This window comes from Zingiber officinale, chromosome 4B (genome assembly GCF_018446385.1).
Source record: "Zingiber officinale cultivar Zhangliang chromosome 4B, Zo_v1.1, whole genome shotgun sequence".
NCBI lineage: Eukaryota > Viridiplantae > Streptophyta > Magnoliopsida > Zingiberales > Zingiberaceae > Zingiber > Zingiber officinale.
In genome coordinates, this window is record NC_055993.1 from 123,083,610 (window position 1) to 123,102,437 (window position 18,828).

The following is an 18,828-nucleotide window of genomic DNA, read 5'->3' on the forward strand; positions in this document are numbered from 1 at the left end:
ATGACTCTGATACCACGTTGAAATCAATAGGGAGAGGAAAGAAATAATATAAAGCTTTTTTTGATGATCTTATTATTAAAGCCAATATGTTTATTTATATAAATTATCCAAAATAATAATGGAAATATTAAATAAGACATACAGTCATAATATAATTATAAATATAGTAATATAATAGACTTAAAAAAATGATTTTCCCTATTTGATTCATGTCGATCTTGATTGTGTGTCAAATATAATAAATCCTAATTGATTGAAATCAATTAGAGTTTTTTTTCCATTATTGTCATTAGTTTCGTCGTGCCGAGGGCTGGCAGGGAGAGAGAGGGGTAGAGGGATCGTCTTGTTGAGGGAGGGCGCCTTAGAGAGGGCTCGTCGAGTCATCACGTGAGGGAGGGATGGCGCGGTGAGGGAGGGCTTCGGCCAGGAGAATCGCGAGGGTGAGAGAGCCAGAGAGGGTTAGGGCTTCGACGAGGAGAATCACAAATGATGGGATGAGAAAAAGTTGATTTTAGAATATATATATATTGATTCGGTAATGATATGGGGTTCCACCAAAGGTGGGTCAATGTAGGGAAGACCGACTTACGTGGAAGATAAAGGTAAGTGGGATATCCTAGTCTACCGAGTTGACCATGAAATGCTGAATGGACCAATTACGGTCGAACAGGATGGTTACGACCGAGCGAATGGTGATAGCTACGTGGACAAGTATGCCAAGCTCTGCCCCTGGTCGGGTAAAATGACCCTCCGATAACGAAGAGAAATAAGCAGCAGCTGGTCTCGTTGACCGAGCTTTGCGTATGATCTGAGCGGGATAACTACGGACAGTCAGGAAGTAAGGAGAATGACAAGTCGACATGTCTTGAGGACACCACCGAGCGAAGGCGGCCCAACCGAGCGGATCTTGATCGGTTGGTTGTGCATGACCCCACCAAGTATCTTGTCATATCCTTTTGGAAGTTTGTCCCGCTGATAGCAGGGCATGTCTAGCAGGCATTCGTATATTAGAAGCTTCCAAGCTATCACATCAGATGATTATATGACTGCTTAAGGTATGGTGTAAAGGATACTTTTTGACCTGTCTCTTTCTAGGACACCTAGGAAGATGTGCTTATGCCTTGAAAAACATGCATGAGCACCAAATTGACACTATAAAAGGGGGTTTTTAGCTATAGGGAAAGGTACGTGTAACTTCGTCTTCTACATCTACTTGCTACAGTTCCCATTTCTTGAGATCATCGGATATTAATTTGAGCGTCGGAGGGTCAACGTCGGAAATTCCCCTCCAACTCGACATTGATATTTATTTTCTTATAGAGCTACATGTAATCTTCGCCGCCGCATCAACTGCATAGTTACATCCTAACTTATCATCTTAGCTCGTTTCGAATAAGATCATATATATTAGTATTTTTTGAGCCCTGACTAGAAGTCCTTATAATTTTAATCTAGAGCCGGCTCTAATAACTGAGTTGATACTCAGACAGAATTTGCCATTAAAGAAAGTATGATTCAATTTTGACGGGAAAAAAACTGCTTCGGGTCCTTCCTAGGAGATTGCTCAACTAAAATTGAATAAACCCGTGATTTACCATTTGAAATTGCCCTGGGCCGTTAAAATGGCGAGTTTATTTTTTTACCACCGGATAATAAAGTGCGCATTAAAATATGAGTCCTATAGTAGCGGCCGAGCCATTCCAACCCAGCTCAACCTGCAGAGCAGAACGGCTTGGCCGACTCGAGTCGTGTTGGGCCGGCCCGGATCTATGGATGGGCGTCCAGGTCCGTTTTACACAGCTAATTAGATATATGATCTCAGCCAATTTTATAGACGGTCGAGATGCATCCCATCACCCTTCTCTTATTTCTTTTCCTCTATATAAAGGCATTTTAAAAAAGAAATATCGTGCCGTGTTCGCTGCCAAAATCCCAAATCCCCCTCGATCGCCTTCGGTTCTTCGATCTCCGCTCAAAGCGACGGCGACAATCTAAGTCTGGATCTTCTCCTCTTACCTCGCTGCTTCTTCCATAGCTTCAATCTTCGATCGCCTCCGCCTAAACCCTAACGCAAATGGTTAGTTTTCGATCTGTCGATGCGAGTACTTGTTTCCATCGGGTCTTCGCAGCTTTTCCTCCTTCCGTTAGGGTAGATTAGCTTCGTTTTCAACTATCAAACTCCGTTTGATGCTTAGAGTTGTAATTTTAGCTTCGATTCCAGCCCATTTCGTTTTTATGCTGTTGGATTTTTTTTCAAACAGTTGTGTATTCTGATTGCTTTCGCTTGTTTTCCATTTTAGACGGGAAGAGGTGGACGGGACAGGACAAACAGTGACCGCATGCCCAGGCTTGAGGAGAAGGGGCGGCGAAGTGGGTGGGACGTCGCTCCTCCTTCGAGGCACCTGTGGGTTGGAAACTTGAGCCGTCGTGTCTCCCAGAATAACCTATACGAGCATTTCCTGAGGTTTGGGGACATTGACAACATAGCTTACACTCCTGGCCGAAGCTATGCATTTGTAAACTATAAGAAAGAGGACGACGCGACCATAGCATTCAAAGGTCTCCAGGGTTGCATTGTGGCTGGGAATCCTCTTAGGATCGAGTTTGCAAAGGAGGTTAGTGATGAAAATCCCAGTCATCAGCTGCTTATGCACACCTTTTATCTCGTAGGATTTAAACAAAGAGAAATTTCAACTGATTTGTAAATGATCAAACCATTAAAATATAACATTAAATATCTAAAAAAAAAAAATCAAAAGATGTAATATCAACACATGTCAGCTGCTTTGCATTTTATTCAATATTGTAGATGATTTTAGTACATGAAAACAAAAGGTTCTCTCAACTCTGAATCCTTTCACTCATCTAATCTCAGAATAATGAATGCTTGCTTAACTATTCATCATTCCTTCTAACTTGATAGCCTTTGAATGCCGTGAATTTATTTGAAACTTTTGATCATAGTTTTAATCTTACACGCTTAAAATATTCTTTAAGTAGTGAAGAAGAAAATTGCCTCAATCAAGAAGTGGTAAAGGTCAAATGATGAAAAAAGATACAGTCATAGCTGAGAAAGGGGGAAACAAGATAATGCAAAAACACAAGAAAAATTGATCATCTTCATTATTAACCAAGCCAGTTCTCTTTTTCACTGTTATTTATTCTTAAATTCCAGATTTTGCATTGGGATCTCCAAACTTGAACTACTTATAGTCCTAAACTTGTTGATTCACTTTTTTGTCATAGCATATAAAATTTTCTATTATAGAATGAATGGCTGTGACAAATATCAGCTCAATCTGAAGGAATGCACAAAGCTTTACAAAATTATTATGAAGCTATGCAACTAGAACTTAATCCCTATGGTCGAAGTTATATATACTCTATCACACAGGACTTATATACACAAGTAATAAAGAGCATACAAGGGCTTTGGAATATTGTTTTTGGGCATTGGAATGAAACCCATTTCTTATCACAATGTTTTAACAATATGATCATGATTTGTCATTACGTGCAACAAACTCTGCAGTAAAAAAGTGTTTATTAAGTGCTTAAACCATTAACTAGGGAAGATAGGAAGTTGGAATGATAAAAGAAATTGAGGGAAGACAAAGAAATTGATAAACATAATTTACATAGGAAGAGAGAGAGAACCTCCTCCCCCTCCTTTTTCTCTCATTCCTTGTGCTTCCAAGGTTGCCACCCTTCCACCATTGCTGACCTGGACGGCTCCGTCTTTCATGGTCTTGATGCAACCCTCGATAGCTTCACACCAGCTGCTCACTTCAGAGTTGGTGTTCCAGCGGAGCTGTTTCTCTGATGCTCCACAAGAGCAGGGAGCAATGTCAACCGGTTCTACTGCTGGCCTGCTACCGTTGCTTCTTGTCTTTCCGCCTCTGCTCCATGCTCCAGTGGTGCAACAAACTACTTTTCTGCAGAGGCACTGCAGGCAATCACCTATGACTGAGGTCAGCAGGACAAGGTCGGTGGGTGAAGGCAACACAGAAGGTGTGAAACGATCTCATGGAAGAGATTGGATGTCGGTGTAGGCGTTCCTTGGGCAGCAGTGCGTGGGTCACATTGATGATTTGGTGGGGTGACCAACCTGAGATTGGTCTAAACAAATCTTTCTTGAAATATTCAAATAACAAAATTTAAAACCATAACAATGTAAATATCAGAAAAATCCTATCTACGTCTGCTATACTTTTCATTAAGTTAACAACACACAATATCTTCTTATTCTATGCTGTCAACCATTACGACTAAAAAGTAAAAAAAACAAAGGGGTATTCAAGTTGTAATCCCTATCCACTATCAAATATATTTAATAATGAGTAACCATGCTTTTTTTCCTCTTATAATTTGATCTCTTAAGGGCATAAATTTGTTAATACCAAAAAATGGTTAGTTGATGGTTTTCTGTCTAAGATATTTTTGCATTTCCATTTTTAGCGCATCTCTGTAAATGGTGAAGAATGCCCACTTCCATAAGAAATGCTAATATTTAGATTAGTAGCAAATGCTCTACTTCCTAAGGCATTGACATAGGTCCATTGTTTTCTTATGCTTTACTAATAAGATGGTCTCAGACCCTTGGTTCATATTTGATCACAAAAGCAGGCTGAACAAAAGAACCTTCCAGTTTCTGTGTGCTGTAAGGATCAACCCCGTCATAGATTAAGCCCAATAATTGGCAAAAAAATGTTAAATCCCAAGTTAATAGTTGTTTGACTCATCTAATCCTATAAGCCTATTTTATTAACAAAACTCTTCATGTGAGACTAAACTAGAATGTCACAACCCCAAATGAAAGAACTGGTCCATTAGCTTTGTTAGGTCCAACAATTTGTCAAACTGCCTAAATTCAAGTTGAAAATAATTTCATTCATTCATCCAATCCTAGCAGTCCTTTAACTAACCCACAACTTTTGTGGGCTACACGAGATTTTCATGATCTCTGCCAATTAAGCCTTGCATTTTTGTCAATAACCAAAATTATAGCCAATGTTGCCTCTTCCATTGCACAAACTGCTTTTCTCAAATACTTTGCCAAGGTTTGCTCTGATACAAATTGTAATTCATTCATTTAAATTTTTTGTCGTATCAAATTACAAAAGTGACATACATTCCCTACTAGCCATCTGGATTCATACAAGAGAAAAACAAGTAATAGCTAGCAGGTTTATCTTGTTTTACTTGATTTTGGATGGTAAAAGTTTCATACAGGCTATAGAAAGCTCATTACAGATGATACAAAGTCTGATACATGTTACACAATTATCATCATACAGCGTGCATGACATATATACATGATAGGAACTGATCAGAATTGTGAGTAAAAAAATATTTTGATGAGAGACTACACATATAACTCTATGTTATTGAGTTAGAGAATATATGATTTATTGATACATGATTTAGCATCTTTCCAACTGCGACCTAAACCAATACTGTATTTGAGATTTGAAACCATGCTTTTAATTATCATATTAACTTGTTAGGTCCAACAATTTATCTAAAATACTAAAGTTAATGGTGGCTCACTCGTCTAACACTATAAACTCCATTTTTTAGCCCATAAGTTGATGTGCGACTAAACTAGGGTGACACAAATAGTATATCTTTGTTTGCAAAGTACCACACTTTCCTTTATCTGCAAGGTATGCTCTCATGGCTAGTTGAAATACCATCTGGTAGCTTATCCATGTCCTAGAGCACAAAACATAATAGCTGCAATTGTTGCTGATGCATGAGCAAGGAAACAGCACGAGCATAACGCACCAAAGTATCCATCTTAAGCAAGTAGCTTGCTAATTTTCAAAAATTTAATGCGACCAACATGTGGTCCATGACTGTCCCCTTTGTGTGGCTCCTTGATACAGTAAATCATCAAGGCTGTACCTTTATTATTTGGCATGCTTCAAATGTCAAATTCCAACTATCATTGCAGTTAATATCTTTTGCACAAAGATTAAGGTAAGATATAAGGTATTAGTAGTTGAGTACTGCTATTTTGTATTGTAAGTTTTATTAACAAAGTATGTAATTTTCTACAACCTTGCATTTGTTTGTTTATGATACAATATGGTGGATGTTCATATATGGCTTCCCAGGAACACCAGTTACAATTTATAACAAGTTCTTCTATCATGCTTTTCCCCCTTTTTGAGGAAGGGAAAGGCCAATGGCCTACCCACATATTCTAGAACATATACGGAGGCAAGCACCCCATTCCATTTGTGAGGGTGCAATTCCGACCGAAAACAACATATATTCATGAAATTTATTTAAGCTTACTTGGCCGAATTTCAATAGCTGCTTTTATTGTAGTTCTTCTTCAGAGAATAATTAATTAATTTTTCCTTTATTTTCATACATTTGAGCATTATCTTTAAACTAATTACTGTGTCTCAATATAGCACTCATGATAAAGAAAGACTTCAGTGCCGTGCTAGTTTAGGCAGTGCATAACAAGTATCTCTCTCGTATTTATTTATTTAGAATGTTGAATCACAGGACAGAGGTTCTGTTTCATCACTGGATGATGAATACTCACTGCGTAAAGATGCGAGGTATTCTGTTGACCAGCGAGAATCACTGCTTAGAAGAGATTCTAGAGCTCATAGCCCAAGTCCTGAAAAAACACATGAAAAGAACAAAAGAGATGATAGCACAGAACCTAGTGCTGTGTTATGGATAGGATTTCCAGTATTTCTCAATGTTGAAGAAAATGATTTAAGGAGAGCTTTTTCACCTTTTGGTGAAATTATCAGTATCTCTACATTTCGTGGTCGTAGTTATGCATTTGTACGATACCGAAGTATAGTCGCAGCTTGCAGGGCTAAAGAAGCTCTTCACGGAAAATTATTCAACAATCCACGTGTGCATATATGCTTTGCTAAAAGTGACTCAACCGACTCAGAGAGGAACCTTAGCAATGCTCCTTTAAGTCAGCGTCTTAAATCTAATTCACTATCTGGGCTGAGTAGTGTTGAACCTTCTAAACGGAGTAGAGATTATGACAGTCATATTGGAGATTTTCTTACTTCTCCTCGAGATGCAAAGTTTTTGCGAGCTAATGATACAAAGTTCATCGGTTTAGGGAAAAATCTTATACGACCTGATGCAGTTCCAGGATCCAATTTAGGTAGCAACAATGAACGCATATGGTTTCACGACTTTAGTTCAGAAAGAAAGATGCCAGGAGAACTTTGTGGTCACTACAGAAGAAGTCCTACAGCAGAGAGAGCTGGATGGTGGCGTGATGCTTCTTTTGAGCCACGACAGAGAAGTCCACTTCCAGATGATTCTTTGGGTATGGAGGATGGTTCTTTTCGATCAGCTAAGAAGGCAAAAGTAGACTTGTTTTCTGATGGAGAACTTCCAGAATATCCATATTCTTTTCAATCAAATAAGAAGGAAAAGGTGCATCCATTTTCTGACAGAGAACTTCCAGAATATCCATTCTCTGACCTAGATCAAAGAAAACATGATTTTGGACGGACAAAATTCTTGCCCAGTTTGCCTTACGATAGTGCCTTGAATAAAGATTATGAGTCGGTTCCTTTTGATCATAACTATTTGACTCCTCAAACTTTGAAGAACATGAATGGTCCTTTTGCAGATAGGGATGACTCACGCAGTCTATTTGATCACTTAAACACAGGTCCTGGTGCCTTTCCTTTCGATAGTGCCAATTTGCAAAAACCAATTCCTGAGCATCATCAGCCCCCACGGATATTGGACTGGAAGTGGGAGGGTACAATCTCAAAGGGAGGTACTCCAGTTTGTCGTGTGCGTTGCTTTCCGGTGGGAAAGGTCCTAGATTTTATATTGTAAGTTCCATAACATTATACTTTATTCTTCTTTGGTTTTGCATCTTAAAAACTGCCTTAACGTTATACTTTATTCTTCTTTGGTTTTGCATCTTAAAAACTGCCTTAACGTTATACTTTATTCTTCTTTGGAACTTAGCCAATTTTACATTTAAAAACTGAATACGATGATTTATACACTAAATGGCAGTAGCTATTTTATTCTTAGTGTTGTTAGAAACATTTTCATTTTTTATTACTTTGCTCATTTTTTTCATCTTTTCTCAACTTTTGATTGCTCTACATACTTCGCTTATTTATTCTACTGCTAATTCTTTCTTTTGCGCCTACCATTTATGCCCTTGGTATACTTCATAGAAATAGGCTTGCTTTTTTTTTTTTGGTATACTTTGTTGAAAGGGCATATCCAAGTTAGTTCGTTTTAACCGTGCACATTAACACTTATACCTCACTACAGGCCAGAGTTCTTAAACTGCACAGCTAGAACAAGCTTGGATATGCTCGCAAACCATTATTACCAGGCCACCAGTTCCTGGGTGGTGTTTTTTGTTCCTGAAACTGACGCAGATATTACTTTTTATAATGAATTCATGCATTATCTGGGAGAGAAGCAGCGTGCAGCTGTTGCTAAGCTTGAAGAGAAGGTTACCTTATTCCTAGTGCCACCATCAGAATTCTCTCAACAAGTTCTAAAAGTACCTGGGAAGGTGAGCATTTCTGGTGTCATTTTGAAGTTTCAGCACAATTTCAGTTCCCTCCAACCTCTGGAAGTCACAGAAGCAAAACAGCTACCCTTTGCAAATCGTAGATCCCCTGATTTAAGGACTTTCTCTAAGAGTCAGAACTATTCCAATCCATCAATGGCACCTCTACCTCCCCCACTTCCTTATTCTCCACCACAGAAACTGAGTGACCATCTTCCTTACTCAGGATCTATTCAACCAATGGAAAAACTACCTAACTATCATGAGGCTAGCAGACATGACCGATGGTGGTCTCTAAATCCTGCAACATCACCAAACCGTTCTAGTCAACTGCATATTCCAAATTCTGATGGTGGGAGTTTCACTGCAAGTGCCGCGTTACATATAGCTAGGAGTGCTACAGCAGACCCACATCTGGGAAACAATAAGATTTCGCAAGGATCTCCTTCAAGCAATTATGCACCTGAAACTTCCTCTGTTCCATTGCACAATAGCAAGTTCCCAACACAAGTGGGAACAAAATTGCAAGTTTCCTCAAATGTGCCGCTTCCCTTAGAGCCGCAGCAACTCACAGAGCTTGCTGCCTTACTGGGACAGTACAAACAGTTAGGTCAGGTACCATCCATATCGACAGATGGTCAGAACAAACTGACAAAGTTGTTGCAAATTGACAATTCGCATTCCATCACTCCAGTGATGCATTCCCAGGCTTCAGATCCACATTCTCTGAACTCTGTGGCACCCATGTATTCGGCTTTCCCTTCTAGTTCTTTAGGTGCCCAAGTCAACCAGGTGCCGCAGAACCATCAGCCACAATCTAATGTTTCTTCAGTGCAAACTGTGACAAACTCTGGCCACCAAAACGAACAAGAAGAAACAGAAGCAGATCCCCAGAAGCGTCTGCAGGCAACTCTGCAGCTGGCAGCAGCACTCCTTCAACAGATCCAGCAACAATCAAAATCTACCGATCAACCGTAGATTGGATGAGGTACACAGTTACCGCATCTTCATACTCGTAACACTTCAATGAATATATAGCTTGCCATATCTAGGGTAGAAACTTAGTCTAATTAACATACAATAACCTTAGAGAACCTGGTATAACAATTGAACTTGTGTTGATGCATTTAACTCTCAAAAGGGCGAGAATCTTCAGTTGGAATTTGAATCATGTTAAAGCAAAAGAGAACGATATGCTGTGTTAGCTCAGATGTAGCTTTAATTTTTTTGATTATGCATTAATTGCATACATGAATTTCTTTTCCAAATATATTGTTCTATTAGGGTGCATCAGGGTTATGAGTTTGGAACAAAAAATAATGAAGGAAAAACTATATTGGATTTTGTGATGACATATGACATTATACTAGCTAATATGTTTTTTAAGAAAAGAAAAGAACACTTGGTCATATTCAAAATGAAAATAATAAATCATAAATTAACTTTTTTATGGTTAGGCAGAATGATAGAAAAATTTATAAAATTACAAGTTATCCTTAAAGAAAATTTAACTATTCAACATAAGTTAGGTATCGATTTCTATTCAGTACTTCCATACCTCCAACTAATTTTTTATTTTACCATTTAAAACTTGCTCTACTTGTGAAGTTTGAATTCTATGATAAAAAATTTATATTTTTATACTTGTTTAATCCACTTAAATTACATAAGTTAAGTTGATAATCTAACTTTCATTAAAAGATGATGAAAATACTTGTTCCTCTTTGATTTTCTCATCGTTTACTAGTACTTTATTGTGTTCATCTTTAATATCTCTTATTTGGATAAGATTTATTGTCTTGCTCTCTCTAACTTTAGCTATTTTGTAAATATATTTTTTCTCTTTTTTTAATCCAATTTTCGATATAAGTATTCAAAAATTTCATTTTTAACTTCATTCACTGCTTTCTTAGTCTCTTTTTTAGATATTATATAGTTTTTAAAATTTTTCTCGTTCTTACAAATATATAATTTTTTATAGGTTAGTTGTCTTTTTTCACTTTCTCTTGGGCTTTCTCATTCCTCCATCAATATTTTTTATTTAGTAGTGCACACTCCTTTGATTCACCGAGTACACTCTTGGCTACTATTTTAAACTTTAATATTATCTTATCTCATGTCGTATTTGAGTTGTCGTATATTTCTCCTTATATTTGTGCTTCTATCCTCTCCTTAAATATACTTTACGTCCAATTCTTTTTCTACCACTTAATTTTAGGAGTCATGTATATTTTTTTTCTAATTTTTTTAGTTGGCACCAGGTATCTAGCTTACTCCGACTAATCCTAGGAATGATCGGTCCAACCCTACAAAAATTTTTGACTGGCCACCAAAGTAAATCGGGAAGCACTCGTAGTGGGCGACCAATCAACCTAGTGTTTTTAAATCAATCACGCATTAAGGGAAATTTAACTTGATATTAAAAACTAAATAAATATCTGCTTAGTGGAGGGTAAGTACTCTAGTTCTTTTATATAAGAATAAAGGAGACGTACAAAATTATATAAACTATGGAGCATTAAATTAATTAGTTATACGACTCATACTATGAAACTTTGGGAAAAAGTAATAATTGTCGTAAATCAATTTGGATTTATGCTTGGAAAGTCGACAATAGATGTTATATATTTTATTAGGTAACTGATTGAAAAAAGTATAGGGAACAGAAACAAGACTTAAACATGATATTTGTTGATTTCGAAAAAAATTATGATAGTCTTAAGGAAAATTATATGGAGAATTCTAGAAAAAGAGGTATTAACATAGCATCTATTGAACTAATTAAAGATATGTATAAAGATGTAATGACAGAAGCATTTTCCATAAACATAGGGGTTCATAACGATCCACTCTAAGTCTCTATCTTTTTACATTAATAATGAATGAATTCACTAGACACATCCAAGATACAATACCACAGTGTATGTTATTTGTATATGATATTATTTTGGTAGATGAGACACGTGAAAGAATAAATATTAAACTTGAATCTTAGCGAGAAACGTCAGAAGTGAAGCGTTTTAGGTTTAGTATTGCAAAAACAAAATATATGAAATTTAAGTTTAGTAATATTAGACGTAATGAGACAATTATTACGATAGGAGATGCTGAGTTGTCTGTAACTGAGAGTTTTAAATATTTATGATCATTTTTACAAATGGATAGAGAGATTGAGAGAAATGTATTACATAGAATATAGGCCGGATAGTTGAAAAATGAAGTAGAGCATCAAATGTTCTCTATGATCGTAAAATACCTCTAAGATTTGAAAGGGAATTTTTACAAAACGATGGTTAGACCAGCTATGTTATATGAAAATGAATGTTGAGCTACTATGACTTAAGCATAAGAATAGAAAATAGGAGTTGCAAAGATGAGGATGTTAAGGTGGATGTATATAAGGATGAGCATGATAAGAAATGAAAATACTAGAGAGAAAGTTGGGATTGTACCTATTGAGGGAAATTTGGGGACACGTTTAAAAACGTTTAAAATGATATGGATATGTACTACCAATAAATGTTTCAGCTAGGCTCAAACAAGTAAGAAGAAGTTTTAAAAAAATTTGATTAGTAATAATAAAATAAAATAAAATTTATTTAAATATAAATGACGATATAGTAGGGGATAGAGTTCAATACGTAGAAAGATCCATATATTCGATCTCATATAGCGAGATAAGATTTTGTTGTTATTATTGTATATATCTATTAAAATTTTCTATCTTCTTCCTATCGCTCCTTAATGACGGTTATTGTTCATATTCGAAGTAGAAAATCTTTATCATCACTAAAAATGTGTAGGGAAGAATGCTTGTCATTAGAATTGATGGCTTACAAGTCTAAGGAAGAAGATAGCATAGTCTTCCAAACCAAGAGGATGAAGTTAGACTCATTCTAAAGCAGCAGCCTGTATGCTTCCGTGGTTAGCCACCGTATCTAACCGAATAAAAATACTTTCTTCCTGGACTTATTATTCATAAACACTAATACTTATCAATAATCTATTTGATTATGGATTTGTATGGTTGATGAACATCTCTTTACATGAACTTCTATATTTCAGTTGTTCTGAGCAAAAATTACTATGAATCTTGTTGCTCATTTGACCAGATTAAAGCATACTGATATGTTCAAGAGTCCAGAGGCCTCAGGACTTCTGTCATCCAATGCTGTTCTCGAAGCCATGGGGGGGCATACAAGTTTGTTCATGCTATTTACCATCCTTGACGTTGGATCGTGTTTATGCAACTAATGATAAGGTAATGTATGAAGCACAATCTCTTTTTTAATCGTAAAGCTAGTCCTTATTTTGATTTTTTGAAAAAAATATATTTATGATTCCTTGTTACTTTTGATGATCATCAACTATCTTACTCACAAATCAAAATTTATTTTCAAAAATTAAAAAAAAAAACTCTTCTTTGAAGTCATGCCTTTGAACCAACAATTTTCTTTTAGGAAATTTCATTTTTTTTAATCTTTCATTAAAAAGAACTTTTTCCATTATACGAACATTTCTCTTATATTGTTTTTCTTTTTACCAAGCTTCCCTCCCTATGATTTTCTCTACGATTATTCAAGATTTTCATATTCTCTTTAACATTTTTTTTTTAAATGCAACGTGATGGGAAATCATTTTGCAGCATAATTTAATGTAAAATCAAATATAAAATTTTACTTTTCAAAAATGTAAAATAAAAATTATTGAATATTTTAACTATAATAATCCTTAAAAAAATAATTGGGTAAATATGATTAAATCATGATAATAATAATAATATTATTAAATCAGCATTTGGAAGTGATTTGGTTAACGAAAATCAATAATACAAAATTGTGTCCAAGTTGTCTATGAAGATAACTTCACCGTTGTAGGGCCTCGTCAGCCTTCTTCAATTAGCTGCCCATGAAATCCCATGACCTTGTTGTATGCAACTTTCCAATAGTGTTTTGCTTCAGGGTTATGATGTACTGGATGTGTGCTAAGTTGTCATTCAAATATTTGCAAGGGTTTTTTTTTTTTTTTTGTCAAATGGGATGTGTAATTATGGAATATTGGGCTTTTGGGAAAAATTTTTTTTAGGACCGAATCAATCGGCAAGGTTCAATATTACTTGATTTAATATATTTTTTCTTACTTTATTTGAACATTGAGAAAAAAGAAATATAATTAAAAAACAGTAAATTTGGAATAGAAAGTTTTTATTTCATGGAGTCTATTGTTTTAAAAAAAACATGTTTTAATTTAAAATGGTAGAAAATTAAAAGACGCCTACCAATCAAAAAGTATACTATTAAAAATTATCAAAACAATACCATCTATGATTTAGCATTTATTTTGTTTAATAATAGATAAAATGACTTTCTTATATTTACAGTATAATTTATTCATATTCAAAAGTCAATTTTTTATTTTTTTTATATCACCTTGTAATAACTTTAATTAAAATTATATCATCTTGAGCAATTTAACTAAAACTATTTCTAGCCAAAAGTATATCCTTTTGGAGAAACTTTAACTACTCTAGTGTGGAGTATAAAAGAATAATTTTGTAGGACATTGACGGTTCTGAATCAGTAATAATGAGTATTTTTTAAATTTTATTGGTGGTTGATGATAAATTTTTATAGATCGATTAGTTCTAAAAAAATAATAAAATAAAAGGGTAATTTGAGGATTACAAATTATAAGCAGGTGTTATTTTAATAGATTTTTAAAAAATATCATTTTCACCGAATGAATAATTAAGGAAGTCGTTTTAATTTTCTGCCATTTAAAATTGCCAAAATTACTACAGAATTGTAGAACTCCTGCAACGTGACTCCCCTAACAATAATATACCTTCTACGTCCTTATTCTGTGATAAATTAACTGTCTTAATAATTACAAGGGTGCTTTAATAAAGAGTAGTGTCTTGTTATTAAATATCAGAAAAATCTCTTAATTCATTTTTTGTTTTCATAATTCTGATGTCTAAAACTTTATCCTAATTTGTCAATCAAATAATTTCAAAATATAATTAATACACGTTCAGAAGCCGGCTTCTTTACCACTGCACATCGGAGAAACGTTACTCTCTTAGGAGACGTTTAGTTTAGAAGAATAAGAATAAAGAATGGAATAATAATTATTAATTATCATTATTAATATTTAGATTATATAAATAAAAATATAAATAAAGAAATGAATCTTTATAATTGGGTAATGACTCATTTCTATATCTTCATTCAATGAACTATTACTCTATTTTCAACAATCAAATATTCCCTTATTTTAAAAATACTCTTGACTTAAAATTAAAATTCCTCTCTTAATATCAAATATCAAAATATATTTATTTAATTTTTCTTTCATATCACTTTCTCTCTTTTTATTCTCTCTCAGAGATATTTTCTGCTCCTTATTTTATCAAACACTTTCTCTCTCCTCTCATCATATTTTTCTTTCACAACTAATTTTTTCTTTTATTTTTCTTTAAAGGTAAAAATAGAAATTTTGATTTATTCCGATAGAAAATATTTAATTAATATTGCATATCCACAATACTATGATTCTTATTCCGATTTCTATTTTTAAGAAAGAACAGAAAAAACCAAACCCTTCCTTAATTCACTTTTTATCCCATTCTTACCGTCCAACAAATCCTAAAGATGATGGGTCGGAGTTCATAGAAATTTTCTATCAACCCCTAAAGGTGAATCCCAGAAGTGCAACATCAAATTGTCGGTAGCCGACCTTTGTGATCTTCGCTGTCCCTATAATCAGTGGCGGGTAAGGGGGCACGGGGTGTGCGGAAGCTTAGAGATCCTGTCTTTCGTAGAGATATTAAGGGAGATGACCCATGACCGTCCATCACATGCGATGCCAAGCCAAGAGGAGTGGTTGGCCTTGGAGCCCCATGCCTCGAGCAACCTAGCAACAAGGCAAACCTCTCCACCCCGTGAAGACTCGTCTGCTTACCGCTTCGGTCTGCGAAATAGGAGATCGCTACCAAAAGGAGGAACAAGATACACGTGTTGCAGTGTGGGATCTTCGACGGCTCATCTGTTTTTCCCTCTGTGATAAGAGAGAGAGAGAAGGATATCAAGGTCTCTTCCAACCCTAACCCTAATCTTCACATGGAAGGAGGAGAGGGCGGAGGAGGACAAGGGTAGGAAATAATAATATTGTACACATTTGAGGGTTTTCTTTTAAAAGTGCATAAAAGCGCAGGAAGAAGGTCGTGAAATGTAGAAGAGTGTCATTTTCCCTTTTAACCCCCTAAACTATTTACCCTGCAATTTTAATACAATAGGAAGGCAAAAAAACACTTATTCGAAAGGATCTACCGTGCAAGCCAACGCAAAAAAATACATAGGGCCCACTAAGCCTTGACATGGTGAGCACTCCTTTGCAGATGATGAAGGTTTCGTTGGGATGGTTGGATTGTTACTTGAGGAGGAGCGCGGAGATCACCCTTGAGAGAGTTCATGGGGCCCGGAGAACTGCACGGTTCATGGGTATCTTTTTGTGAGGCGCTTTGCAGTACACACAAAATTGTTATGTTGGGGTCGATTAATTGAAGAATGCACATTGTCAATTCTTGCTGTGTTATATAACTAATACGAAAGAGAAAAAAAAATTACTACCTCCATTAACTAACTAAACTAACTCTGGAAGGATGCTTTCAAATTGTATTGTTGCTTCAATATAGTTTGCTATCGTTTTATTTGATAGTCAACGTAATTCTTACGATGCTTCTCTTGCCATCTACACCTTTTTTCAGGTTGGTATCATGGGGCGGAGGCAAGGGGCATGGAGGTGTGTTGAAACACCCACTTGCTCTTGGAAATTCTACTAGTATACCTTCCTTACTCTTTATTCACACCCCCTACTGACTGCCTCAGTTCTAGGCTTCTAAGGGGCGAGGAGGAAGATAAGCTTGAGCAGCGGAGCAAACTACAAAGTCACAGAGAAGCAGAAGAAGACGACTCTTCTATTTTTTTGAGCATCTCCTTAAATTTTTTTCTGAATCCGCCATTGCCTATAAGACCGTTTGATCCTGTCTGGAAGCTAAGATAGATGGAACTGCCGGTGATGTGGCTGGGATGTTGACCGAGTCAACAAAATCGGGAGGGAGAGAAGGGTGATGAGTTGTCTTCAATGTTGACTAAGTCGCTAGACCCCCCAAAAAGAGAAGGACTTAAGGTGTCAAAAGTCTTCAGTTAATGGTACCCCGCAAGGTTGTTAGAAAATAGACCAGGAGATATCCTAGTCTAGATCTCCGACACTCAAGTTAGCATCTGGTAATAGAAAATAAACAGTACTGTAATGAAGAACAAAAAAATTGAATGTAAAGCATATGAGGCCCGCAAGAGTGAACCAGAAGTGGCATAGAGCCGGAGGCGATGGCACGAAGCCGGAGGTGATGACATGGAGTCGGAGGATGACACAGAGCCAGAGGACAACGAGGAACTGGGGAAACTGAGTATACAGATGAGTCGATGAGAGGGTAGGAATGTTGATGACGGAAGGACTTCTAGCTGAAAATAAGGAGGAGGCGGGTGAGTTGTCCCCGTCGCCGAAAGAGCCTGTGGACTTCGAGCGAAGGAGGAGTTAGAATGGAGACCGGGCTGCCCTGGTAGTCCACTCCTCTCTCAAGTCGGTTTCCAATGATGGCAAGAATAAAGAAGATAATGAAGATAAGTGTGTGTAGTAAGGAGTTTCCTCCCTCCCTCGCCCCTCCCTTTTGGGTTGCGGGGGTAAAACTCTTTTATAGGAGGGTCATTTCATGACAAAAGATATCAGAGGGTTATGATACCTTTGTTTAGGTATAGAGGATCATGTCTAGACAAAGATATCACAAGTCATGTTATCCCTGTTTAGGTATCAATAGATGAGACAAAAGGGATAATGGGGCCAGTGGCCTGCTCTGCTATACTCTACTAGGCAGACTGGTGGATCGACTCAGCCAGGAAGTTTGGTTGGCTCGACTCGGCCAAGAACACTAGTGGGTCGAATGCTCTGCTTTGCTAAGAAGACTGAATAACTTGACCTGGCTTGGAAGACTGGAGGGGCAGATGCTCTTCTCTGTCGAGAAGATTGGCTGGCTCGACTTATCCTGAAAGACTGGTGGGTCAGATGCTCTGCTCTGCCAGGAAGACTAGCTGGCTGGGCCCATCCTGGAAGACTGGCGGGTCGGATGCTCTACTCTGCTAGGAAGACTAGATAGCTCAACGCAGCAAGAAATATTGGCTGGTCGGATGCTCTGTTCTACCAGGAAGACTGGCTGTCTCGATGCGACAAGGAACACTAGCGGGTTGGATGCTCTGCTTGTTGGGATATGCCCGATGTGGGTGCATGCTAGAACACATTTCATAAACATGCACAGCAGAAAATAAAACAATAATAATTCCTAATATTACATCACACACACCATACGTATACAAGAATACAACATGCCAAACATGATCGTATAATTAAAATTTTACAGAAAGTAAATTTACGCTAGATATATCTTACGGATGACCTATAACGAGAAGGACATCAACCATAGTGATGTTGTCAAACCTCACCTCTATTCGTATCCATACCGAGTTCCTCAAGACAACTCCTTGAGTATAAGCCTCTCATTCGAAAATTACTAGCCATAAGCGAAGAAGAGGGAGCAAGAGGAAGAAGAAGAGGAGCACATAAGGGAGAGTTTTTCTCCCTTGTGGTGGTCACAGTAACAAGGAGAAGGATTTCTCCTTGTTATGGGTGGAGGCAAAGAGAGGGGAGAGGGAGAGGAGGATTGAGTTTTCAAAAATCTAATCAACCAAATAATAAAACTTGTATCTAATTCTCTCCTAATTATATCTATATATAATCCTCTTTAATGAGTGGTATTAGAAAATTTAGCACATTAACCCCTTGGTTTGGTTTACAACTAAATCAAGTTGGTTCATGACTAATTCATGATTAAACCAAATATGTTTCAACTCTAGCATAAGAGATGTAGGTCATCCGCGCTTTTGTTATGACAAATATTTTCATATTTGTCTTATGTATGGTCCAATGAAATATTTATCTCTTGATCTAAGAATTCTATTCTTTAATTTATTTTATGTCTTTCAGAGACTCGTTAGTGCGTGTGGCCCAATAGGTTTATCCCAACTATAGATAGGAGTTGAATGATTTAATTTACTAAAGTTTTAATACTAAAGTTAAAAAAATGGTCTTCTTCCTCCCAATCCCCCGCTCACAGACAATGGTCATCGATTGCCTTCCGCTACAATACGTAACTGAACGAAGTACAACAT

General features: G+C 36.5%; 1 protein-coding gene across 1 annotated transcript; it reads left to right on the top strand.

Moving 5' to 3' along the window:
- Nucleotides 1-1,911: 1,911 nt before the first annotated feature.
- LOC121976374 (flowering time control protein FPA-like) lies at nucleotides 1,912-12,858 on the top strand. Its single transcript, XM_042528512.1, has 5 exons — nucleotides 1,912-2,077; nucleotides 2,301-2,615; nucleotides 6,523-7,841; nucleotides 8,299-9,533; nucleotides 12,658-12,858. Exons 1-4 carry the CDS (start codon nucleotides 2,075-2,077, stop codon nucleotides 9,521-9,523), a joined length of 2,862 nt encoding a protein of 953 aa, XP_042384446.1. The 5' UTR covers nucleotides 1,912-2,074; the 3' UTR covers nucleotides 9,524-9,533; nucleotides 12,658-12,858.
- Nucleotides 12,859-18,828: the final 5,970 nt, after the last annotated feature.

Coding starts and splice junctions, on each gene's coding strand:
- LOC121976374 (XM_042528512.1), top strand. Junction 2,616..6,522: donor GGATCGAGTTTGCAAAGGAG/GTTAGTGATGAA, acceptor GTTGAATCACAG/GACAGAGGTTCTGTTTCATC. Junction 7,842..8,298: donor AAGGTCCTAGATTTTATATT/GTAAGTTCCATA, acceptor ACCTCACTACAG/GCCAGAGTTCTTAAACTGCA.